The 27,448-nt window shown below is 46.4% G+C and overlaps 1 protein-coding gene across 1 annotated transcript; it reads right to left on the bottom strand.

Moving 5' to 3' along the window:
* Positions 1–2,323: 2,323 nt before the first annotated feature.
* Positions 2,324–3,754, bottom strand: LOC123398171 (NEP1-interacting protein-like 1). Its single transcript, XM_045092668.1, has 4 exons — positions 3,473–3,754; positions 3,175–3,356; positions 2,836–3,087; positions 2,324–2,744 (listed from the first exon to the last, which is right to left on the bottom strand). Exons 1-4 carry the CDS (start codon positions 3,660–3,662, stop codon positions 2,619–2,621), a joined length of 750 nt encoding a protein of 249 aa, XP_044948603.1. The 5' UTR covers positions 3,663–3,754; the 3' UTR covers positions 2,324–2,618.
* Between the last annotated feature and the right edge of the window lie 23,694 nt (positions 3,755–27,448).

Below are 27,448 nucleotides of genomic sequence, written 5' to 3' on the forward strand. Positions count from 1 at the left end.
CATCCCGGACTCCGAACAACATTCGGTAACCAACCATATAACTCAAATACGCATAATACAACGTCGAACCTTAAGTGTGCAGACCCTGCGGGTTCGAGAACTATGTAGACATGACCCGAGAGACTCCTCGGTCAATATCCAATAGCGGGACCTGGATGCCCATATTGGATCCTACATATTCTACGAAGATCTTATCGTTTGAACCTCAGTGCCAAGGATTCGTATAATCCCGTATGTCATTCCCTTTGTCCTTCGGTATGTTACTTGCCCGAGATTCAATCGTCAGTATCCGCATACCTATTTCAATCTCGTTTACCGGCAAGTCTCTTTACTCGTTCCGTAATACAAGATCCCGCAACTTACACTAAGTTACATTGCTTGCAAGGCTTGTGTGTGATGTTGTATTACCGAGTGGGCCCGAGATACCTCTCTGTCACACGGAGTGACAAATCTCAGTCTTGATCCATACTAACTCAACTAACACCTTCGGAGATACCTGTAGAGCATCTTTATAGTCACCCAGTTACGTTGCGACGTTTGATACACACAAAGCATTCCTCCGGTGTCAGTGAGTTATATGATCTCATGGTCATAGGAATAAATACTTGACACGCAGAAAACAGTAGCAACAAAATGACACGATCAACATGCTACGTCTATTAGTTTGGGTCTAGTCCATCACGTGATTCTGCCAATGACGTGATCCAGTTATCAAGCAACAACACCTTGTTCATAATCAGAAGACACTGACTATCATCGATCAACTGGCTAGCCAACTAGAGGCATGCTAGGAACGGTGTTTTGTCTATGTATCCACACATGTAAATGAGTCTTCATTCAATACAATTATAGCATGGATAATAAACTATTATCTTGTTACAGGAATTATAATAATAACTATACATTTATTATTGCCTCTAGGGCATAATTCCAACAGTGTTATGTGAACGTTGACTACATAACACTTCATCATTATTTGGGCCTAGAGGAAGGCATTGAGAAGTAGTAAGTAGATGATGGGTTGCTAGAGTGACAGAAGGTTAAACCCTAGTTTATGTGTTGCTTCGTAAGGGGCTGATTTGGAGCCAGTAGTTTAATGTTATGGTTAGAATTTGTCTTAATTCTTTCTTTCGTAGTTGCGGATGCTTGTGAGAGGGGTTAATCATAAGTGGGATGCTTGTCCAAGTAAGGGCAGTACCCAAGCACCGGTCCACCCACATATCAAATTATCAAAGTAACGAACGCGAATCATATGAGCATGATGAAAACTAGCATGACAGAAATTCTCGTGTGTCCTCGGGAGCATTTTTCCTCCTATAAGACTTTGCCGAGGCTTGTCCCTTGCTACAAAAGGGATTGGTCCACTTTGTTGCACCGTTGCTACTTTTGTTACTTGCTAATTGCTACGAATCATCTCACCACACAATCACTTGTTACCGATAATTTCAGTGCTTGCAAATATTACCTTGCTGAAAACCATTTGTCAGATCCTTCTGCTCCTCGTTGGGTTCGATACTCTTACTTATCGAAAGGACTACGATAGATTCCCTATACTTGTGGGTCATCAAGCCTCTAGATCGTGTTGGCGCGGGATGATGGTCGGTATGGTGGCGGGCTCCGGCGCACCCGAGGTGATGGTTGGGATCGGGAGAAATCCATGTCGGCACGGCCGACACCGACGCGGTGGCGCCTGAGGGTGCCGCCAGACCTTCGTGGAGGGCTTCGGGGCTACCCTTTCCTTCTCCTCGCCGAGTATCGAGGGAAACCCATGGCAACAGCGTCGTCATCGTCGCGTCCCTTCTTGAAGGTGTTGATTGATACCAACGGTTCGGTGTCTAAGAGCTTGGTGGGAGATCTTTGATGGACGCAGCGGTCGCGAGGTTTCTTCTTTTTTTTGTTGACCCGGAGACCGGAGTTGTCGGTATTTATTCCATTTGTATTTTCTCTTTAGTTTATGTTAAACATGATTGTACTGTTTTCGCTCGAACATATATCGTCAGTTGTATCGGTGTCATTTGCTTTGTAATACAAACAAAAGGAACCTTTTTCTTCAATATAGGGTTGGATGACGGCCTTTCGTATCCGTGTCGGCAGAGTGGGAGAAAATCTTACAGGTTGCCCGTTGGAGATAGCTAAAACTGCCATTGTTTGATCTCTGATCTCGCGTCATAACTAAAAAGAAGCGAGGAAAACTAAACTCTCGAAGTTTTACCAGTCGGTTGGGTCGATATATAGATACTTCCATCAGATGCAGTTGTTCGAGCGGTCATTTTCGCGCGCCCTGATCGCGATGTAATGTTACCCGGCTTAGTTAGTTAGCTTCTCAATAAATGTGATCTCGTCCGTCCGTTCGTTCGTTCGCCTCTCGCCATCTCAGCGACAGACAGGGAGTTGGTTGCAGAAATGCTGTGGCCCGGTTCTAGGAGTGAGACATTACCACAAATTGAGCGATACGTATAGCTCAGCATCTGCATCTTTCTTTCCGTACAGCGACACAAAAATCACGAGACAGGACTCCAGAGCCCTCTGCTTCGTGAGACCGATGTACTCCTCTGCAGCAACGCCGCCGGCGCCGGACGCCGTTCCTCCGTTCGTTTGTTCCCCGGCGGGGGGCTAGACTAGTAGACGGCGTGGCGGCACATGGGGCAGTGGGGCTTCCACAAGAGCCAGCTGTCGATGCACGCCAGGTGGAACACGTGGCCGCACGCCGGCAGCCTCCTGGCGCTCTCGCCGGCCTGGAACTCCTGATCAGGACAAAGACAACAACATCAGCTCGTCAGCTAATCTATGGCGCTATATCATCACCTCTGATGATAAGCTAGCTATAGCACTGACGTGGAGGCAGATGGGGCAGGTAGTGTGCTGCCCCGCGGCGGCGGCCTCCTTGGTGAGCACCGTCGCCGGGAGGCTCTCGACGGCGGCCCTCCGCGCGGCCGTCACCGGGCCGGAGCTGGGCTCGAACAGGTCGCCTCGGGGGGAGTGGTGCTGCTGCAGCGCCTCGATCTGGCTGTCCAGCGCGCCGCTTATGGTCGGGAACAACGAGCCGCGTAGGAGGCGGCCGGCCGCCACGCTCCGGAGCACCAGACGCTGCGAAATGAACTCCGTAAATTACAGTAGTTGTTAAGCTTGGTCAATGGCGATCGTGTCTCCAACTTGGCGGCCGGCGAGGCGTACCGTGCGTTTGACGCGCGCGTCCATGGAGCAGTCGCCGCAGGTCCATATCCTGAGGAGGGAGTCGGAGAGCTCCACGGAGACGAGGGCGCCCGTGACCGCCCCGACCACCGTGCCCTGCAGCAGGCCGTCCTCGTTGGCGAAGCCCCACAGGAGGCCGAGCACGCCGCCGATCACCGTGCCGGCTGCACACGACAGAACCATGCGTAAGTAGTTAAAAAATAATCGTCCTGAGATCGACCATGACGCAGAAAAGGAAATAAAACAGAGCACCAAGCATTCGTGGCCGTGACGTGCGTACCTGCGCCGAAGGCGGCGATGACGAGCGAGCGCGCCAGCCCGCCGGCTGCTCTGGTTGCCGCGTCGAGCATGTTGCTGCTAGGTTCACGTACGAAGGAACAGAGTTTGGTTTGTGACGGAGGTATTGCGATGGTCGATGGAGAGCACGGAGGCGGGATGGAGGAGCAGCTAGCGGACGCGTGTATGTACATATATATGCGGACGGCCTACGCAGTGCAGTAACACGCGACAGCGGGATGTCGTTGCTCCGGGCGCTCCCCGTCGACGTCGGGGCCGGGCGAGGCGGCCCCAAGCACGGACGGAGTTAAGTAAGAGGGCATCTGAGAGTAGTGAAGAAGCAAGCGCGACGGCACGGGGAGGGCACCGGGCGGACGAGGAGCAAAAGACCCCTCCCACCCACCCAACCAGGACCTCTCACCGTCGCTGGGGGTTGCGCTTGCTCCGCCCGGACCCGGAAGGAAGAATCAAAGAAGCAGTGATGCGCGCGACCTGTGCTACCTTTGGGGTGTACGTCCAGGTTCGAGTTTCAGCGATCGCCGGCCAGGCGACAGCAACATGTCGTCGCGCCGGCCGCTTCGCGTCTGCGTCGGGGACCGGCGACGCGAGCTGTTTTGTTCATATGTACGGATGGAGGAGGCCATCAGGCATCCGCTAGGAGCACAACCACACTTGCCAAAAATAACGCAGTGTGTCACATAGGGATTAAGAGCATCTTCAACACCACCATAAAAAAAATCGCGACTAATAAATGTTTTAGCGAGTTATTGTAGCATTTTTAAAGCGTGGGGATCAAAGTATCTCCAACAGGCACGCGCTAGTGGGGCGTCCAATCCAACCCAATCCAAAGACCCCACCGGCAGCGCCACATAGTTTGCTACACGCGCAAGCCGGCGCATCAAATATACTCCGCGCGATACAGCTATTGAGCGCGCGGCCAAAAAAATTTAGCGCGCGCACTTTTTTGCAGCGTCTGTTGGAGCTGTCCAGCGCAAAAAAAAAAGATAATTTAACGTGCGGAGTACTTTTTGGGCGCCTGTTGGAGATGCTCTGAAGTCGGGACCTCAGAGCATCTCCAACAGCCGCGCTAAACAAGCAACACGCCGTAAATTTACTCATTTTAGCGCGTGCGCAATCGGAAGAATGTCTCCAGCGGGGGCGCAATAACCGCGCGCGCGACATATAAAGTTGGGCGCGCGGTCCGAATCGCCATCACACGCTGCGTATTTGGGACGTCCGCTTCCGTGCGCGGTACACACGAGCGCTAGCGCCGAACTCTCTCCATCGCGCCACCTTCGCCACGCAGGCGCCGGCACCGGCGAACTGACCCCGATGGACGCGCGCGCCGGCTCCCCCCTCACCCCATCCTACAGCCGCGAACCCTCTGCCGTCGCCGCCGCCGCAAACCCTAGCGCTGGGAGCGTTGGCCTCGCCTCCGCCGGAGCTCCTCTGAGCATCAACCTCGCGCGCAGCCTCTTCACGCCGTCGCGGATGACCTCGGCGGCGCGCATTGTCGCGCCGGCGCCGGCGCCCGCCGCGATGAAGCCCTCGACACCCCCCTCGAAGCTCCCAAATGCGGCGCAGTCGAAGAAGGGCAAGACATCCACAAAAAAGAACAAGTCAGCGGGCGGCTCCGGCACCTCGAAGATGTCGAGGAAGAAGCTTGCAGGGCGTGTGATGAGGGGCGAGGCGGCTCCCGAAGCGCCGGCGAGCTCATTTCTTGAGCCGGCGGCCGACGGGTACAATGTGTTCGATGATGTGCCCCAAAGGTAGAAAATTTTCCCAACTTTTTTTTATTGTTAATTTTTGAATGCATACATGTAGATACTTATTTGCATTGTTCTATACACTTTGTAGTGTCAACGACGATGCATACATGTCAACTATGGGTGTTGCTCGAACAATTCGCATTGGTCTCAAACCAATGACATGCATTTGGAAGACCATGAGTTCGAGGTGGACGAGGATGATGAGGGCATTGTCGGCGCACCGAAAGGAAGAGGGGCAACTACACCAACGAAGAAGACGTCGTGCTATGCAAAACTGGGTTGGATGTGTCGAGGGATACGTCCGTTGGAGGTGATCAAAGTAGAGATGCTTATTGGCTCCGGATGAAAGAACACTTTGATCTTCGCAACCTGAGAGGAATTGACCGCTCCGCACAATCGCTTCGCTCCCGGTGGTCGACCATCAACAACGATTGGAAACAATGGGCGGCCGCACAAAAAGCGGTTGACAAATTGAACCCAAGTGCCACCAATGATAATGATAGGATAAGTGTCATTTCATCATTCCTCATATTCATCATCATGCTTGTTGTTGGTGTTCCTTGTGCTAACATGTTTTGTTTTCATGTAGTTAAATATTACACAAAACTTGTTCAAAGGAGAGGAGAAGAAGACCAAGAAGGGGAAGATAAAGAAAGGAAGGCCATTTACCTTGCCTCATTGCTACGAAGTATTGAAGGATGATGAGAAATGAAAGAAGCGTGACGATATTGATGATTTGGATTTAAGAAAAAAAACGCAAGCGAACAATTGGTTTGGAAGATGAGGAGGAGGAGGATGCATCAAGTGAAGAAGGCAAGAGAAGCCCCGAAGGCGAAGCCAGAGACGGTCTAAAGAATTTTTGGGCCCGGGCGATGTAAAACAATTTTTTTATACTAATTTTTTTATTTATTTTAATCACAGTGTACCATATTACAGTTTTAATAAATATATTTTTCTATTACTTAGTCATAGTTGTAATTATATTATTCATTGGTATGCAATTGTAATATATATATTAAATATTTTAATTTTATAAAATAGAAAATTATGATGTAAAAAGTTATTTATTGTTAAAATAATATTTCAGACTTTTTTTCTACTATTACTTAAACAATGTACTGTATACACGTTTGCATATCTATGTGTATGTGCATAATTTTTTAAGTATTATTGAATATTATGGTAGAGAGTTCTATTTATATACAGACTAACATATATTTTAATAGTGGTTTCTTGTGTCTATTAGGTAAATTCATGGAAATTTCTAGGACATAGAAAAAGTCGCCTGCAAGTTGGGTTCAATAATAGAATCATCGAAGAATCAAAAATGTTGTTGATTGTATTTTTACGTACGATTTGATTACCTAACGTGCTTGTTCAGGTTTATTTGGTTGGATTTCGTGCAAATGAGATGCCTACACATTTATTAAATTAAAAATTATGCATTGGTTTAAACATTGATATCTAGTTACATAATTTTTATTATGATACTAAGACATGCATAATAAAGAGAGATTAGTGTATTTCAACTCAACTTCGCTAGTCGGCTAAATTTTCCTACGCGTGGTATAACTTATTAGTATGTGATGTGAACTTACACTTTTACAAATTAAGGCTTTATTTTATCCATTTAATAATCTATAAAATATAATGCATACTTCTATTGTCCTTACTAGTATTTTAGTTCGCGCCCTGGGCGAGGGGCGGTCGCCCCTTTTGCCCGTTTTATGGGCCGGCCCTGGGCGAAGCGCGTGTCTTTGACCGCGCCGAGGCCGGAGGTCCCGCCGTGCTACGGATCCGGCCCTTCCACGAGCGGCGCCGAAAGTGCGCCGTCGCGGTGGTGGCCGCGCGTGAGTGAGAAGGAGACTGCCAGCAGCGAGACATCGAGCCCGGGGACGTCCTTTGACTTCGCCAACGCCGCCGGACCGGGAGCGTCCTCGAGCAGCGAGGAGCGGTGACGCAGGGGTCGGGCGGAGGTGGACGGCCGTCGAGCAGCCACCCGGGGCATGGGTCGCTGTCGAAGCGCACGTGGACGGATCTCGCAGCGGGCGAAGCGCGCGCGGACGCGGTTAGAATCGAGGTGAGCTTTCTCATCCATCCCCGCTTCCGTTTTCCACTCTATGCGGCCTATTTGACGGTTATTTAACTCTATCAACCAAATCTTTCATGGGTTTTGAGAGAGCTTAAGAGCATCTCTAGCAAATACTGTAAAAACGCAAAAACTGCAAAGTTCCGGCGAGTTTGCGGGTCGGGCCCAGTTTGCTGTGCAGAGCAGACTCCGTATCTGTAGCCCGACCCGCAAACGTTTTCCGCGAATCCGCAAATGTATGTGGGGGTAGGCATAAAAGTCGTTTGGGCTCCCATTTGCGGGGCCAAACCCTCATCTCCGACGCCGAATTCGTCGTCGTCGTTCCCCTCCCTTCCCTAGCTCCAGCCGCCCGATTCGCTCGCCATGGATGCCCTTCCTCCGCATCTGCAGCAGGAGCGGTGCACGTGTGTTGTCGCCCACGTCGTGCGGAAGCGGTCGTCGCATAAGTGGACGGGGAGGGGGCTCCCAGTGCCGGCGTCGCTGCTGCAGTGGAGACCGAGGAGTTCGACATCAGCCACGGTCTCGTGCTCGTCCCCGCACCTCCCGATTCGCCATCGTCGGAGTTCGAGGAGGGGAGCTCCTCCGGCACCTAGACCCTCTCCACCACGGCGTCGTCGCCGTACACTCTGACCCGCGAGGACGCCGTCTATGAGGACGGCTTCGAGATCTACGATCCGGCCGCCTTCGAGGGCTCGGTGACCCGCAAGGACTTCGTCCCCGAGGAGGTCCTCGCCACGATGACCGGTGTGGTCGCGTCGCGCTCCGCGGAGGAGGTCGAACACGACGCCAAACGCCGCCGCCGTGAGGTCGGCATCGATCAGCTCTTGCTCGAGCAGGACCGCCTCCACCGCGAGCAGGAGGCCGCCAAGGCGCGCGAGAAAGGGAAATTCGTCGTCATCTATGTCGACGACGACTCCGACGAGGAGTGAATGCACTCCGGTGATGGTGCGGCCGCATCCTGCGAGCTCCGGTGAGCTAATTTTGGTCTGTTTAGGGTTAGGGCCACGTCTTCGAGCGTATTTTGGCCATCTGTGGCAATGTTTAACACCCCCACGCGATGTAAAATCTTAACGAGCAACGGATGAACTAGTATTGGATGAACTAATCTCCCACGTAGTTTGAACGTTTAAATTTGGGCCAGTACTGGACGTCGGGGCGTCGGCGCGTTAGCGGGAACGCTCGCGCGTTGGTCGCAGCGCGACCGTCAGATCTGCGGGACGCACCATTAGATCTACCCATGCAGCAATTTTTCCACGATGCAACAATTTTCACCCACGATGCAGCAATTTTAGTTAACGGTTGAAACAAAAATATAGTTGTAGCAAAAAAAAAAATGTAATCGTAGCAAAAAAAACAAAGCTGATGATGCTTAGTAGCATAACAAAATAAGGGTTGTAGCAAAACAATCCGGTAAACTCGGGTTATAACTCTGACGAACGCGAATGCAACTTTTTTAGTGGACGGTTGCAGCAAAAAATGATGTCAGTTGTAGCAAAAATTAACACGGTTGTAGCAAAAAATCCAACGAACTCGAGTTGCAACCAAACGTGGATGTAGCTTTTTGAATGGACAAATTGTAGTAAAATGGAAAACGTTTGTATCAAATTTACACATGATTGCAGCAAATCTAACGAAAAAAGTTTCATACCCGTGGGCAGTGAAGCGCGTGGCCCGCACGCGACCGGCCGAACGATTCGGCCGGCGCGCCGGGTGGAAGCGTTTCATTTAAATTTGCAGTTCTCTTTGTCTGTTCTACGCAACACGTTTCTGAAACTACAACCCGGTTTGCACTCAGCGTTGTAGTTTCAAAAACTGCGGGGTGTGCTAGAGATGCTCTAATTCCCGTGAAACTGCTCAAGAAATCTCGGGGTAATGTCAGTCTTGGGGGTTGTTGCGGAGAAGAAAATGATTTTTGTTGCGATTTTATTTTGTTTCCACGTGGTTGATGGGTCCACGCGTGCGACGTGTTGATCTCGTGAAGCCTCTATCTTTTTCGCTGTACCGTTACCAGTCAAATCCCTGGGGTGTGCGTTTGGGTTCAATCTCCATGCGAGTCCACCTTTCTCCTTTCTTCGGCGTAATTTGTGCGAGTTTTCTTTTTCTTTTTGGCTCAGTAGGAGTAGTACCATAATTTTGTTTTGTTCTGACTTACTTTGCAAGACAAGTAGTAGTTCTCCTTGGCTCTGCCTGCGGTAGTAGGGTAAGTTGCTGTAGAGTGGACGGGTCAGTCGTCTTCATCGGATGCCTCACCGGCAAGGCCTCGTGGGCTGCGGCTCGGCTCATGCGGTCGGGCCCACCAGGGCTGCGATTCCTTTTGTTCAGAACCAATTACAGTACTTCACTCGAATCAAGATCAACTCAATTCTTTGGAAGCGGGGCTGCCGGAGTAGTGCTGCAAACCCCAATCAAGCTGATAGCGTGGAATTGTCGGGGTTTGGGTAATGGACCGGTGATACGTCTTCAACGTATCTATAATTTTTAAATTGTTCCATGTCATTATAGTATAACCTTGGGATGTCCTATATGCATTTATATGCCATTTTATATCTTTTTTGGGACTAACCTATTAACTCAGTGCCTAGTGTCAGTTTCTGTTTTTCCGTGTTTTTAACCCTTTTCAGATAGGAATATTAAACGGAGTCCAAATGGAATAAAACCTTCGGGATGATTTTTTCCCAACAAAAGATACACAGGAGACTTGAGAACCAAGGCACAGGGCCATGTGGGAGGCCACAAGCCCACCAGGCGCGTCCTAGGGGGCGCCTAGCAGGCTTGTGGGCTCCCCGTGACTCCTTTGCCCTACCTCTTCCGCCTATAAATTTCCTAAAATCCCAGAATCGACAGAGAGAGCCACGAAAATACTTTCCCTCGCCGCAAGCTTCCGTTTCCGCGAGATCCCATCTAGGGACCTTTCTGCTGCCCTGCCGGAGGGGGATTTGGTCACGGAGGGCTTCTTCATCAACACCATTGCCTCTCCGATGATGCGTGAGTAGTTCACCACAGACCTTCGGGTCCATACCTAGTAACTAGATGACTTCTTCTTTCTCTTGAATCTTCAATACAAAGTTCTCCATGATCTTCATGAAGATCTATCCGATGTAACTTTTTTTTGCGGTGTGTTTGTCGAGATCCGATGAATTGTAGATTTATGATCAGACTATATATGCATATTATTTGAGTCTCCTCTGATTTCTTATATGCATGATTGTGTATCCTTGTAATTCACTTCGAGTTATGGGTTTCGTTTGGCCAACTTGATCTATGATTCTTGCAATGGGAGAAGTGCTTGGTTTTGGGTTCATACCGTGCGGTGACCTCACCCAGTGACAGAAGGGGTAGCGAGGCATGCATCATGTTGTTGCCATCAAGGGTAAAAATATGGGGTTTATGTCATATTGCATGAATTTATCCCTCTACATCATGTCATCTTGCTTAAGGCGTTACTCCGTTTGTTATGAACTTAATACACTAGATGCATGCTGGATAGCGGCCGATGTGTGGAGTAATAGTAGTAAATGCAGATAGTATCGGTCTACTTGTCTCGGACGTGATGCATATACATGTGATCATTGCCTTAGATATCGTCATGACTTTGTGCGATTCTATCAATTGCTCGAGAGTAATTCGTTCACCCACCGTAATACTTGCTATCATGAGAGAAGCCTCTAGTGAACACGATGGCCCCTGGGTCTTTTCACATCTTCAGATCTACGTACTTTGCCGCACTTTTATTTCCTTTCTCCTCCAGATCCCACTTTGCAAACAATCGTGAAGGGATTGAGAACCCCTTTATCGCGTTGGGTGCAAGCTCGTTTGTTTTTGCGAAGGTGCTGTGGTGCCTCATCTCGACACTCCTACTGGATTGATACCTTGGTTCTCAAACTGAGGGAAATACTTACTTCTACTTTGCTGCATCACCCTTTCCTCTTTAAGGGAAAAACCAACGCAAGCTCAAGAAGTAAGAATAAGAATTTCTGGCGCCGTTGACGGGGAGTGTTCGAGTCAAGATAGTCTCCCGTCAACGTGCCAATTTCTGGCGCCGTTGCCAGGGAGTGTTCAAGTGAAGCATATCCAGGTAACTATCACAAACTCATCTCTTGCATTTACTTTGTTTGCTAGTTGCCTCTCGTTTTCCTCTCCCCCACTTCACCAATTTGCCATTTTATTTGCCTTTTTCTTACCGGATCTCTTTTTGTCTACTTGGTTCACCATGTGCCTTCTATTTGCTTGTATCTTTTCTTGCTAAAAATCTGTTGATATGGATCCTCATTCACTTGCTAATATTTTCAAGAGATCCAATTATGTTGAACCAATTCCTAGTGAGTTGAGTGTACTTGATTATCTCCATGAAGTTTTGCTTGAGATTTGTGAATCTGAAAATTGTGATGAAGTGATTCACGATGTTTCCTTGAATGAAAAGCATGATTGCAATGATATTGTTACAAATTCTATCAATATCAATTGTGCTAATGATATGCAAAACCATAAGCTTGGGGATGCTATGCTTGATGAAGATGATATTTTTTGTCTCCCAAGTTTTGGTGATGACCCTTATGCTATAATTGATCATGAAAAGGATGCTTTGTGTGATAGTTATATTGTTGAATTCCTTTATGATGCTACTAAAATTTATTATGAGGGAGGAAGATATGCTTGTAGGAGTTGCAATAATATCAAGTTTCCTCTCTATGTGTTCAAAGTTTTGAAATTATGCTTGGTTTGCCTTCCTATGCTAGTTGATTCTTGCTTCCATAAATTGTTTGCTCACAAAATCCCTATGCATAGGAAGTGGGTTAGACTTAAATGTGTTTTTCATGCTATTCATGATGCTCTTTTGCATATCTCAGTTAGTACCTTTTATGCGAGCACCATTGAAATCATTATGCCTAGCTAAGGACATTAAACAATAGCGCTTGTTGGGAGGCAACCCAATGAATAAATTTATTTTTCTTTTTGCTTTCTGTTTTGTTGTGTCAATACCATCATGATTCTGTTATGATTGTGTTTTTTGTGTTTTAATTAGTGTTTCTGCCAAGTAAAGCCTTTATAATTAGTTTGGGTGATAGTTGTTTGATCATGCTGGAAAAAGACAGAAACTTTTGGCTCACGAAATTATTTTTAATTTCTATCCAGAAAGATCTTTTGAGTTGATTCTTTTTTATACTGATTGATATGCAAATTTCCCGTACTTTCATAATGTTTCAGACTTTTGGAGATACCAGAGGTATACGAAGTATACAGATTGCCACAGACTGTTCTGTTTTTGACAGATTCTGTTTTTGTTGTTTTCATTGCTTATTTTGATGAAACTATGATTAGTATCGGGGGGTACTAGCCATGGATAAGTGAGAATACAGTAATATAACATCAATCTAAATAGAATTTAAGTTTGCTACAGTACCTAAAGGTTGGTGGTTTGTTTTCTTGTGCTAATGATATTACGAGTTTCTGTTTAAGTTTTGTGTTGTGATGTTTTTAAGTTTTGTGTGATGTTCTTATGGACAATGGAATAAAGAGTGGAAAGAGCCTAAGCTTGGGGATGCCCAAGCATCCCAAGCCAAATTCAAGGACACCAAAAAGCTTAAGCTTGGGGATGCCCCGGGAAGGCATCCCCTCTTTCGTCTTCAATCCATCGGTAACATTACTTGGAGCTATATTTTTATTCACCACATGATATGTGTTTTGCTTGGAGCGTCGTGTATTATAGGAGTCTTTGTTTTTTGTTTTGCCACAGTCATCCTTGCTACACACCTTTTGAGAGGGACATGCACTCATCGTGAATTTGCTAGAATACTCTTTGAGCTTCACTTATATCTTTTGAGTTAGGCAATTTAGCTCATATGTGCTTCACTTATATCTTTTGAGCTAGATGATTTTTGCTCTAGTGCTTCACTTAAATCTTTGTAGAGCACGGCAGTGTAATATTTTATAGAAATAAAGACTCTCGATCTTCACTTATATCCTTTTGAGAGCGCTCTCTCTAAAGAAACTTGGTAATTGGTATGTGCTATGAAATTAGTCCTAAATATGACAGGCATCCAAAGAGGATATGATAAAAACTCTCATATTCAAGTGCATTGATTAGTAAGAGAAGTTTGATTCCTCACAATTAGTTTTGAGATATGGATTTGGTAATATTAGAGTTATGTTAGTAGGGTGTTGTGAATCTAGAAATACTTGTGTTAAGGTTAGTGATTCCCGTAGCATGCACGTATGGACCAACGCCACAAGTTGGAAAACAGGTGCCTTCCCGAAGTAGGGTGTCTTGGAGCTATTTCGTAGCAATCCATCGGTATGTGATGGGTGCTTGGTTGGAAAACAGCACCGCAGGCCGTTCCCTGCTCAGTCTACCTATCGTGCAAGTGATGCACTCGAGCTGCTCCATGGTGATCTATGTGGCCCTATCACCCCGGCAACTCACACAGGAAAGAAGTACTTCTTCCTTGTGGTAGATGATTACTCGAGATATATGTGGGTCGTTCTCCTACGATCTAAAGATGAGGCATTTGAAGCGTTCAAGAAGCTGAAGGCTGCAACGGAGATGGAACACAAGTTGAAGGTTCGCGCTCTACGGACAGATCGCGGCGGAGAGTTTTTGTCGAATGAGTTCAACAACTACAGCGAGAAGATTGGCATAAAAAGGTTCCTCACGGCACCTTACACACCGCAGCAAAACGGGGTCGTTGAAAGGCACAATCGAACCGTCGTTGACATGGCAAGGAGTTTACTCAAGAGCAAGAACCTGCCGGGGATTTTTTGGGGAGAAGCTGTCTCGACGGCGGTCTATCTTCTCAATCAGGCTCCAACGAAGGCAGTGATCGGCAAGACTAGGTATGAAGCAATTTACGGACGTAAGACGATTGTGTCTCATCTACGGACGTTCGGGTGCGTGGCACATGTGAAGACGGTGGAGCCGCACCTCTCAAAGCTTGCCGATCGTAGCACCAAGATGGTGTTCATCGGATACGAGAGGAGTTCCGGCACCAAGGCATACCGCTTCTACGATCCACAAACCAAGCGTCTACGGATTTCACGCGACGTCGTGTTTGAAGAAAACCAAGCATGGAATTGGAGCGCCGCAGCCGACGATGCTCCAAACGGTAACATATTGACGGTTGAATTTCCAACTGATGATGATGCAGGGGAGGATGTCCAGGTGGTTGGCAAGACGCCCAACCAAGGTGACCACAATGGTAGTGATCATCATGGTGCCGACACTGACGACGACGTGCATAGGTCGCAAGGAGATAACGACAACGAAGCGCACGACACGGGTGGAGATCTCGACGACAACATCGACAACGAGGCGCATAGTGACGATGACAATCAAGATGGGTCATGATCACGACGACTACGCCGACGACGCGGATGTCGATGACACGCCCGAGACTCAGCCATCTTCCTCAAGTGCATCAACATCGACACAATTTGTGTCACCTCCTTCGCAAGCCACAACGGACTCCTCAGGGCCTCGTTGCTACAAGATGCTCAAGAAAGTCTACAAGTACACCAAGCCAGTGTTGGAAATATGCCCTAGAGGCAATAATAAATTAGTTATTATTATATTTCTTTGTTCATGATAATCGTTTATTATCCATGCTATAATTGTATTGATTGGAAACACAATACTTGTGTGGATACATAGACAAAACACTGTCCCTAGTAAGCCTCTAGTTGACTAGCTCGTTGATCAAAGATGGCCAAGGTTTCCTGGCCATAGGCAAGTGTTGTTACTTGATAACGGGATCACATCATTAGGAGAATCATGTGATGGACTAGACCCAAACTAATAGACGTAGCATGTTGATCGTGTCATTTTGTTGCTACTGTTTTCTGCGTGTCAAGTATTTGTTCCTATGACCAGGAGATCATATAACTCACTGACACCGGAGGAATACTTTGTGTGTATCAAATGTCGCAACGTAACTGGGTGACTATAAAGATGCTCTACAGGTATCTCCGAAGATGTTCGTTGAGTTAGTATGGATCGAGACTGGGATTTGTCACTCCGTGTGACGGAGAGGTATCTCGGGGCCCACTCGGTAATACAACATCACACACAAGCCTTGCAAGCAATGTGACTTAGTGTAAGTTGCGAGATCTTGTATTACGGAACGAGTAAAGAGACTTGCCAGTAAACGAGATTGAAATATGTATGCGGATACTGACGATCGAATTTCGGGCAAGTAACATACCGAAGGACAAAGGGAATGACATACGGGATTATATGAATCCTTGGCACTGAGGTTCAAACGATAAGATCTTCGTAGAATATGTAGGATCCAATATGGGCATCCAGGTCCCGCTATTGGATATTGACCGAGGAGTCTCTCGGGTCATGTCTACATAGTTCTCGAACCCGCAGGGTCTGCACACTTAAGGTTCGACGTTGTTTTATGCGTATTTGAGTTATATGGTTGGTTACCGAATGTTGTTCGGAGTCCCGGATGAGATCACGGACGTCACGAGGGTTTCCGGAATGGTCCGTAAACGAAGATTGATATATAGGATGACCTCATTTGATTACCGGAAGGTTTTCGGAGTTACCGGGAATGTACCGGGAATGACGAATGGGTTCCGGGTGTTCGCCGGGGGGGGGGGGGGGGAGGGGCAACCCACCCCGGGGAAGCCCATATGCCTTGGGGGTGGTGCACCAGCCCTTAGTGGGCTGGTGGGACAGCCCAAGAAGGCCCTATGCGCCATAGGAAGAAAATCAAAGAGAAAAGAAAAAAAAAGAGGAGGTGGGAAAAAGGGGAAGGACTCCTCCTTCCAAACCTAGTTGGACTCGGTTTGTAAGGGGAGGGTTGCCCCCCTTGGCTCGGCCGAACTCCTTTGGGGTCCTTGGACCCCAAGGCAAGGCTCCCCCTCTTCCCCCTATATATACGGAGGTTTTAGGGCTGATTTGAGACAACTTTGCCACGGCAGCCCGACCACATATCTCCACGGTTTTACCTCTAGATCGCGTTTCTGCGGAGCTCGGGCGGAGCCCTGCTGAGATAAGATCACCACCAGCCTCCGGAGCGCCGTCACGCTGCCAGAGAACTCATCTACCTCTCCGTCTCTCTTGCTGGATCAAGAAGGCCGAGATCATCGTCGAGTTGTACGTGTGCTGAACGCGGAGGTGCCGTCCGTTCGGCACTAGATCGTGGGACTGATCGCGGGACGGTTCGCGGGGCGGATCGAGGGACGTGAGGACGTTCCACTACATCAACCGCGTTCACTAACGCTTCTGCTGTGCGGTCTACAAGGATACGTAGATCGAACATCCCCTCTCGTAGATGGACATCACGATGATAGGTTTTCGTGCGCGTAGGAAATTTTTTGTTTCCCATGCGACGTTCCCCAACAGTGGCATCATGAGCTAGCTTCATGCGTAGATGTCTTCTCGAGTAGAACACAAAAGTTTTTGTGGGCGGTGATGTGCGTTTTGCTGCCCCCCTTAGTCTTCTCTTGATTCCGCGGTATTGTTGGATCGAAGCGGCTCGGACCGACATTACTCGTACGCTTACGAGAGACTAGTTTCATCGCTACGAGTAACTCCGTTGCTCAAAGATGACTGGCGGGTGTCAGTTTCTCCAACTTTAGTTGAATCGGATTTGACCGAGGAGGTCCTTGGATGAGGTTAAATAGCAATTCATATATCTCCGTTGTGGTGATTGCGTAAGTAAGATGCGATCCTACTAGATACCCATCGTCATCACGTAAAACATGCAACAACAATTAGAGGATGTCTAACTTGTTTTTGCAGGGTATGCTTGTGATGTGATATGGCCAACGATGTGATGTGATATATTGGATGTATGAGATGATCATGTTGTAGTAGATAATATCGACTTGCACGTCGATGGTACGGCAACCGGCAGGAGCCATAGGATTGTCTTTAAACTAACGTTTGTGCTTGCAGATGCGTTTACTATATTGCTAGGACGTAGCTTTAGTAGTAATAGAATGAGTAGTACGACAACCCCAATGGCAACACGTTGATGGAGATCATGATGATGGAGATCATGGTGTGACGCCGGTGACAAGAAGATCGTGCCGGTGCTTTGGTGATGGAGATCAAGAAGCGCATGATGATGGCCATATCATGTCACTTATGAATTGCATGTGATGTTAATCCTTTATGCACCTTATCTTGCTTAGAACGACGGTAGCATTATGAGGTGATCTCTCACTAAAATTTCAAGACTAAATTGTGTTCTCCCCGACTGTGCACCGTTGCGACAGTTCTTCGTTTCAAGACACCACGTGATGATCGGGTGTGATAGACTCAACGTTCACATACAACGGGTGCAAAACAGTTGCACACGCGGAACACTCGGGTTAAGCTTGACGAGCCTAGCATGTGCAGACATGGCATCAGAACACATGAGACCGAAAGGTCGAGCATGAATCGTATAGTTGATATAATTAGCATAGAGATGCTTACCACTGAAACTATTCTCGACTCACGTGATGATCGGACTTGAGATAGTGGATTTGGATCATGTACCACTCAAATGACTAGAGAGATGTACTTTTTGAGTGGGAGTTCTTAAGTAATATGATTAATTGAACTAATTGTCATGAACATAGTCTAATGGTCTTTGCGAATTACGATGTAGCTTGCGCTATAGCTCTACTGTTTTTATATGTTCCTAGAGAAAATTTAGTTGAAAGTTGATAGTAGCAAACTTTGAAGAGGATTGTCCTCGTTGCTGCGCAGAAGGCTTATGTCCTTAATGCACCACTCGGTGTGCTGCACCTCGAGCGTCGTCTGTGGATGCTGTGAACATCTCACATACACGTTTCTGATGACTACACGATAGTTCAGTGCAAAATACTTAATGGCTTAGAAGCAAGGCACCGAAGACGTTTTGAAACGTCACGGAACATAAGTGATGTTCTAAAGAGATGAAATTGTGATTTCATGCTCGTGCCCTTGTTGAGAGGTACGAGACCTCTGACAAAATTATTTGTCCACAAAGTAAAGGAGAAAAGCTCAATCGTTGAGCGTGTGCCCAGATTGTCTGAGTACGACAATCACTTGAATCAAGTGGGAGTTAATCTTCCAGATGAGATAGTGATGGTTCTCCAAAGTCACTGCCACCAAGCTGTGAGAGCTTCGTGATGAACTATAACATATCAAGGATAGATACAATGATCCTTGAGCGATTCGCGATGTTTGACACTGCGAAAGTAGAAATCAAGAAGGAGCATCAATAGTTGCTGCACTAATGAAGAGACCCAAGATTAAACCCAAACCCGAGACTAAGTGCTTCTGTAATGAGGGGAATAGTCACTGAGGCGGAGCAGCTCTAGATACTTGGTAGATAAGAAGGCTGGCAAAAGTCGAAAGAAGTATATTTGATATACATGATGTTGATGTGTACTTTACTAGTACTCCTAGTAGCATGAGGGTATTGGATACCGGTTCGGTTGCTAAGTGATTAGTAACACGAAATGAAAGCTACGGCATAAACGGAGACTAGCTAAAGGCGAGGTGACGATACGTGTTGGAAGTGTTTCCAAGGATAATATGATCAAACGTCGCACGCTCCCTTTACCATCGGTATTGGTGTTAAACCTAAATAATTGTTATTTGGTGCTTGCGTTAAGCATGAACATGATTGGATCGTGTTGATTGCAATACAATTATTCATTTAAAGAGAATAATGGTTACTCTATTTTCTTGAATAATCACCTTCAATGGTTTATTGAATCTCGATCGTAGTGTTACACATGTTCATAATATTGGTGCCAAAAGATACGAGGTAATGATGATAGTACCACTTACTTGTGGCACTGCCGCTTGAGTCATGTTGGTATAAATTGCATGAAGAGGCTCCATGCTGATGGATCTTTATACTCACTTGATTTTGAATCACTAGTGACATGCAAATCATACCACATGAGCAAGGCCTTGTTTTCATTGAGATGAAATAAGATAGTAACTTGTTGGAAGTGATACATTTTGATGTATGCAGTCCAATGGGTGCTGAGGCACACAGTGGATATCATTATGTTCTTACTTCAATGACGATTTGAGTAGATACTAGAGTATTTGCTTAATGAATCACAAGTCTGAAATATTGAAAAGTTCAATTCTGTTTCGGAGTGAAGTTCGTCGTAACAAGAGGATAAATTGTCTACGATATGATCATAGAAATGAATATCTGAGTTACGAGTTTTGGTACGCAGTTAAGACAACGTGGAAATTGTTTCGCAGTTCATGCCACCTAGAACATCATAGTGTGATGATGTGTCTGAACGTCATAGCCACACACTATTTTGTATGGTGCATGCTATGATGTCTCTTATCGAATTACCACTATTGTTTATGGGTTAAGCATTAGAGACAATCGCATTCACTTTAAATAGGGCACCACGTATTTCCGTTGAGATGACACAGTATAGACTGAGGTTTAGAGAAATCTAAACTGTCGTTTCTTGAAAGTTTGGGGTTTCGACACTTATGTGAAAAAGTTTCAGTCTGATAAGCTCGAACCCAAAGCGGATAAATGCATCTTCATAGGATATCCAAAATAGTTGGGTACATCTCCTATCTCAGATCCAAAAGCAAAGTGTTTGTTTCTAGAAACGGATCCTTTCTCGAGGAAAGGTTTCTCTTGAAAGAATTGAGTGGGAGGGTGGTAGAACTTGATGAGGTTATTGAACCATCACTTCGACCAGTGTGTAGCAGGGCGCAGGAAGTTGTTCCTGTGGCGCCTACACCAATTGAAGTGAAAGCTGATGATGGTGATCATCGAGCATCGGATCAAGTTACTACAAGCCTCGTAGGTTGACAAGGTTGCGTACTACTACAGAGTGCTACGGTAACCATGTCTTGGAGGTCATGTTGTTGAGCAACAGTGAACCTACGAGTTATGGAGAAAGCAATGGTGGGCCCAGATTCCGACAAATGGCTGGAAGCCATGAAATCCGAGAGAGGATCCATGTATGAAAACAAAGTGTAGACTTTGGAAGAACTACTTGATGGTCATAGGACTATTGAGTAAAGATGGATCTTTAAAAGGAAGACAAGCGATGATAGTGATAAGTCACTATTAAGAAAATCTCGACTTGTCGCAAAGATGTTTCCGACAAGATCAAACAGTTGACTATGATGAGACTTTCTCACTCGTAGCGATGCTAAAAGTCTGTTAGAGTTATGTTAGTAGTTGCTGCATTATTTATGAAATATTGCATGTAGGATGTCAAAACATTGTTTCCTCGACGGTTTCCTTGAGCAAACATTGTATGAGATACAACCATGAGGTTTTGTCGATCCTAAAGATACTAGCAAGTATGCAAGCTCCAGCGATCCTTAAATGGACTGGTGCAAGCATCTCGGAGTTGGAATATACACTTTGATGAGATGATCAAGGATTTTGGGTTTGTACAAGGTTTATGAGAAACTTGTATTTCCAAAGAAGTGAGTGGGAGCACTATAGAATTTCTGATAAGTATATGTGGTTGACATATTGTGGATCAGAAGTAATGTAGAATTTCTGTAAAGCATACAAGGTTGTTTGAAAGGAGTTTTCAAAGGAATACCTGGATTGAGCTACTTGAACGTTGAGCATCAAAGATCTATGGAGATAGATCGAAAGCGCTTAATGGAAGTTTCAACAAGATGCATGCCTTGACAAGTTTTGAAGGAGTTCAAAATAGATCAGCAAAGAAGGAGTTCTTGGTTGCGTTGTAAGGTGTGAATTTGAGTAAGACTCAAAACCCGACCACGGCAGAATAAAGAGAATAGACGAAGGTCGTCTTCTATGCCTTAGCCGTAGACTCTAAAGTATGCCATGCTGAGTACCGCACCTGATGTGTGCCTTGCAGCAAGTCTGTTGAGAGGTACAGAGAGTGATCCATGATTGAATCACTAGCAGCGGTCAAAATTTATCCTTAGTAACTGATGGACTAAGGAATTTTTCTCGATTATGGAGGTGGTTAAAGAGTTCCTCGTAAAGGGTTACGTCGATGTAAGCTTTGACACTAATCCGAATAACTATGAGTAGTGAAACGGATTCGTATAGTAGAGTAGATATTTGGAGTATTTCCGAATAGCACATAGTAGCAGCATCTATAAGATGACATAAAGATTTGTAAAGAACACACGGATCTGAAAATTTCAGAACCGTTGACTAAAACCTCTCTCATGAGCAAGACGTGATCAGACCCCATAACTATATGGGTGTTGGATTCGTTGGAATCACATGGTGATGTGAACTAGATTATTGACTCTAGTGCAAGTGAGAGGCTGTTGGAAATATGCCCTAGAGGCAATAATAAATTAGTTATTATTATATTTCTTTGTTCATGATAATCGTTTATTATCCATGCTATAATTGTATTGACTGGAAACACAATACTTGTGTGGATGCATAGACAAAACACTGTCCCTAATAAGCCTCTAGTTGACTAGCTCGTTGATCAAAGATGGCCAAGGTTTCCTGACCATAGGCAAGTGTTGTTACTTGATAACGGGATCACATCATTAGGAGAATCATGTGATGGACTAGACCCAAACTAATAGATGTAGCATGTTCATCGTGTCATTTTGTTGCTACTGTTTTCTGCGTGTCAAGTATTTGTTCCTATGACCATGAGATCATATAACTCACTGACACCGGAGGAATACTTTGTGTGTATCAAACGTCGCAACGTAACTGGGTGACTATAAAGATGCTCTACAGGTATCTCCGAAGGTGTTCGTTGAGTTAGTATGGATCGAGACTGGGATTTGTCACTCCGTGTGACGGAGAGGTATCTCGGGGCCCACTCGATAATACAACATCACACACAAGCCTTGCAAGCAATGTGACTTAGTGTAAGTTGCGGGATCTTGTATTACGGAACGAGTAGAGAGACTTGCCGGTAAACGAGATTGAAATAGGTATGCGGATACTGACGATCGAATCTCGGGCAAGTAACATACCGAAGGACAAAGGGAATGACATACGAGATTATATGAATCCTTGGCACTGAGGTTCAAACGATAAGATCTTCGTAGAATATGTAGGATCCAATATGGGCATCCAGGTCCCGCTATTGGATATTGACCGAGGAGTCTCTCGGGTCATGTCTACATAGTTCTCGAACCTGCAGGGTCTGCACACTTAAGGTTCGACGTTATTTTATGCGTATTTGAGTTATATGGTTGGTTACCGAATGTTGTTCGGAGTCCCAGATGAGATCACGGACGTCACGAGGTTTTCCGGAATGGTCCGGAAACGAAGATTGATATATAGGATGACCTCATTTGATTACCGGAAGGTTTTCGGAGTTACCGGGAATGTACCGGGAATGACGAATGGGTTCCGGGTGTTCACCGGGGGGGGGGGGGGGGCAACCCACCCCGGGGAAGCCCATAGGCCTTGGGGGTGGCGCACCATCCCTTAGTGGGCTGGTGGGACAGCCCAAAAAGGCCCTATGTGCCATAGGAAGAAAATCAAAGAGAAAAGAAAAAAAAAGAGGAGGTGGGAAAAAGGGGAAGGACTCCTCCTTCCAAACCTAGTTGGACTTGGTTTGGAAGGGGAGGGTTGCCCCCCTTGGCTCGGCCGAACTCCTTTGGGGTCCTTGGACCCCAAGGCAAGGCTCCCCCTCTTCCCCCTATATATACGGAGGTTTTAGGGCTGATTTGAGACAACTTTGCCACGGCAGCCCAACCACATATCTCCACGGTTTTACCTCTAGATCGCGTTTCTACGGAGCTCGAGCGAAGCCCTGCTGAGATAAGATCACCACCAACCTCCAGAGCGCTGTCACGCTGCCGGAGAACTCATCTACCTCTCCGTCTCTCTTGCTGGATCAAGAAGGCTGAGATCATCGTCGAGCTGTACGTGTGTTGAACGCGGAGGTGCCGTCCGTTCGGCACTAGATCGTGGGACTGATCGCGGGACGATTCGCGGGGTGGATCGAGGGACGTGAGGACGTTCTACTACATCAACCTCGTTCACTGACGCTTCTGCTGTGCGGTCTACAAGGGTACGTAGATCGAACATCCCCTCTCGTAGATGGACATCACCATGATAGGTTTTCGTGCGCGTAGGAAAATTTTTGTTTCCCATGCGACGTTCCCCAACAGCCAGTTACGCTCGAGTACTCCGGATTATGTCTGTTCGGAGTTGAGGAGCCGGCGAACTTCGTAGAGGCGAGCAAAAGCCGTAGTTGGACGCACGCCATGGATGAGGAGATGAAGGCGATTGAGAGCAATGGCACATGGACTTTGGTAACCCGACCTCCAAACCAAAAAGCAATAGGTTTGAAGTGGGTTTACAAGCTCAAGAAGGACACGGAGGGTGCCATTGTGAAGTACAAGGCAAGACTCGTTGCAAAAGGCTACATAAAACGTCAAGGAGTTGACTATGATGAGGTGTTTGCATCGGTTGCTCGAATCGAGACGGTGAGAGTGCTCCTAGCTTTGGCAGCACAAGAGGATTGGAAGGTTCATCATATGGATGTTAAATCCGCTTTCCTCAATGGCGATCTCATAGAAGAAGTGTACATGGAACAACCCCTCGGCTACGAGAAGAAAGGCGAAGAAGGGAAAGTTTACAAGCTCAAGAAGGCACTTTACAGGTTGAAGCAAGCGCCAAGACCTTGGAACTCAAAGTTAGACCGAAGTTTGGTCTCGCTCGGGTTCAAGAGATGTCCCCTCGAGCACGCAGTCTATACAAAGAAATCCAATGGCTCAAACCTGCTAGTTGGAGTTTATGTCGACGATCTGATTATCACCGGAGATAGCGTATAAGAAATTGAATGTTTCAAGGAGCAAATGAAGAACAAGTTTAGCATGAGTGATCTGGGATTACTCAGCTATTACTTGGGCATCGAAGTGAAGCAAAGCTTCGGAGAGATTTCCCTATGTCAATCGGCTTACGCGGTCAAGTTATTGAAAAAATGTGGCATGTCAGATTGCTACGAGACACAAGTTCCAATGGACCAACGCCACAAGTTGAGCAAGCGTAGCTCAAATCCGTCGGTGGACACCACAATGTATCGAAGCGTTGTGGGCAGCCTAAGATACTTGGTGCATATCCGACCTGACTTGGCTTATTCAGTCGGGATCGTGAGTCGTTTCATGGAGAATCCGACAACCGAGCACATGAGCGCGGTCAATCAAATCTTGCGCTATGTGAAAGGCACCATTAATCTTGGTTGCACGTACAGAAAGGGAAAGGAATGATTGATCCTTCCTGGATATTCAGATAGCGACATGGCAGGTGATGTTGATGACCGAAAGAGCACAACGGGCATGGTTTTCTACCTTGGCCCAAATCCGATTAGCTGGAATTCTCAGAAGCAAAAGGTGGTGGCACTGTCTTCATGCGAGGCAGAATACATAGCGGCAAGCACGGCGGCTTGTCAAGCAGTGTGGCTGAGAAGACTCCTAGCTATTCTTGCAAAGCGGGAGGTGCAGAAGGTGTCACTGAAGATCTATAACCAAGCTGCAATCTCGTTGTGCAAAAATCTGGTTCATCACGAAAGGAGCAAGCACATAGTTACCCGGTTCCACCATATCCGGAAGTGCATTAAACAAGGGTTGATCGAGGTTCAACATGTGAACACGAATGACCAACTTGCCGATATTTTCACCAAGTCCCTCGGTCGACAGAGATGAGGAAAAAAGTCGGAGTGCAAGAAGTGAAGTCAAGCAACAAGATTAAGGAACTGAATGTAGAAGTTAATTATGTTGCTCATGTAGGATTAGGAAAGAAAGGCAAACCGAGTCCTAGTAGTATTAGGATACCTAGTCCTAGTCTATTTTCATAATCCCTTATGGACGACGTGTATAAAAGACACCCTAGGGGGTGTTGCTGGTAACACGAAAAAAAGACAGAGAAAGCAATAAGAAAAACGCACCTGTTGGCGCCATCGCTCGTATTATCGTCTATGCATGCGTACGGCTGAGATATCTGGTCGCCGCTACATACTAAGCTAGCTAGCCTCAAAAACCATCCAGCTGTCTGGCTGTGTGCTAGCTTAGCACATATACGTATCGTTTGATCTGATTCTACGGATCAAAAGCCAACAGCGCCATGTTCGCTGAAAACTCAACAGCTCATGTGGAGGATTGCAACCAACAGTCTACCAGTTCGCATCAACCTGAAAAGAAGAGGCATGGATATTGACACTTTGTGCCCGGTATGCCATAGAAGAGATGAGGATGGGAGTCACCTGCTGTTCCAGTGCAAGTTGGTAAGGCAATTGTGGAGACAAATGGGCCTGGAACATATTCAAACGGAATGTAAGGTGCTCCATGACCCAAAAGAGGTGGTGACAGCCCTCCTGAAGGGAAACGTCGATCAGACTGCTTCTATAATGGCCTTGCTGTGGCATTGGTGGAATGCTAGGAACAAGAAACGAGTAGGAATGAAAGAGATAGACATCACTGCTTTGCTTTGGCAAACTAGGAAAACAGCGGAGGAGTACAAGGATTTCTTTGAAAAGGCGAAGTATGAAAAGGTGAATCAGATGGGTGGCTGGACAAAACCTGTTGAGGGCAGGCTAAAGATAAATGTTGATGGCAGCTTCAACAAAGACACTCTTTCAGGCGGCTGGGGGTATGTGATACGAGACCACGAAGGCGATGTGGTGATTGTTGCGGCTGGACGGCTAAACCATGCCATGGATGCTCTACATGCGGAAGCAGAGGCCTGTACCCAAGCACTTTACAAGGCACAAGAACTGGGCATTGTTCACGCAGCGATTGAGACGAACGCACTCTTGCTTGTCTCGGCAATCAAATCCTCGAGCTATGATCTTGCGCCATATGGTGTTCTGTTCAAGGAGATTAGAGCTTTTCCATCTCTGAATTTTAGTTCCTTTGATATTGTTCATTGCCCAAGGGCATCTAATAAGGTTACACGTTCTTGCGCTGCATGGGTCGAAGATGGAGCTTGCACCCCAAGCCGTATGGCCGGGTCTTGCCCCTACCTTTGCCCAGGTTGCTGTCGCCAGCGATTCTGCTCGGCGCGTTGATTAATGGAATGAAATATTTCCAGTTTAAAAAAAAAAAAAACTCCACCAAGTAAATGTTCAGTGGTACAAGTGTGTTGGCTTATTTCCCTGGAAAATAAGAAGAGCGTTTGCTTATTTTGTTGCCACTATAGACAGTGGCTGCTGCGGCTGCCTCGATTCCATGTTCCTTGTTGTCATCCCGAATTTGAATAAGCAGATTCTCTGTAACAATATCTTTTTTCTCTCAGATTCTCTGTTGCGTGCATCTTCGACCGATTCAGTTTTGCAATATTCTTGCTTGCTTCATGGAGCTTAAATCGTTTTCATTGATGTTGTGCAGGAGCAAAAGATTAAGGAGGACTACCGGGACGAGAAGGGACACCTGCTGTTTGACCTCAACGAAGCATGGGCTGGCAACTAACAGCAGCAGGCGATCGAGCAGAGGGTTTTGCTAGCTACTTCCTACTTCCTGTTCTCTCATGTGTACATATAAAGTGGTGTCCGGCTGGTAGAAGAGGAGCCGGTAATTAAGGGTTAATTAGCTTAGACGAAGGGGGATTAGTGAGTGGTCTACTCATCATCATCATTAGATTTGTCAGGTTAGTTTAATCAGTCTTCTGCTCTGTTTGCCTGTGTTGTGCTATATGCACTGGATATTGTATGTCGCTCAGAAAGTCAATCAAGGAAAATATTGCAGCGCAGAACAAATACAAAACTGATGGATATGGATGATTTTGCGACTTGGATATGTTTCCAGTGAGCTGTTTCATCTTTTCAGACAAGAAAGTGATGCTGAATTCGCGCACCAATTGGAGCACCTGTTCTTGGAACTGATCTACACAGGGAAAACCAAATTATTCACCTAGGAACATAATGTACAATTGGGGAGTACATGTTTAGTGTCTCAACATTGATCGTGTCTAATATATCCTTTTATAGAATCCTCATGCGCGTTAGGCGGCATTATTGACTTTCTAATCATTAAATCATCTTTTCTTTTGTATTTTGTTCATGAAGAACATTTTCCTGTCTTCGATTATCATTTCTGGCTAACACGAGGCCAATCTAAACAGATCTAACATGGTGCCCAGAAGGAGCATGTGACGCATCTAGGTTTGCCCTGGTCCTTGTGAGAGAGATAATAGGAAGTCAAAGGTAAAACTAGAACGTCGCAACC

Source organism: Hordeum vulgare, chromosome 5H (genome assembly GCF_904849725.1).
Source record: "Hordeum vulgare subsp. vulgare chromosome 5H, MorexV3_pseudomolecules_assembly, whole genome shotgun sequence".
Lineage (NCBI taxonomy): Eukaryota > Viridiplantae > Streptophyta > Magnoliopsida > Poales > Poaceae > Hordeum > Hordeum vulgare.

Excerpts from the sequence above, each read along its gene's own strand:
- LOC123398171 (XM_045092668.1), bottom strand. The coding sequence starts at position 3,662 with ATGTACATACACGCGTCCGCTAGCTGCTCCTCCATCCCGCCTCCGTGC. Across the intron at positions 3,357-3,472 it reads CATCGCCGCCTTCGGCGCAG|CCGGCACGGTGATCGGCGGC; the intron begins GTACGCACGTCA and ends TGTCGTGTGCAG. Across the intron at positions 3,088-3,174 it reads ACGCGCGCGTCAAACGCACG|CGTCTGGTGCTCCGGAGCGT; the intron begins GTACGCCTCGCC and ends TTCATTTCGCAG.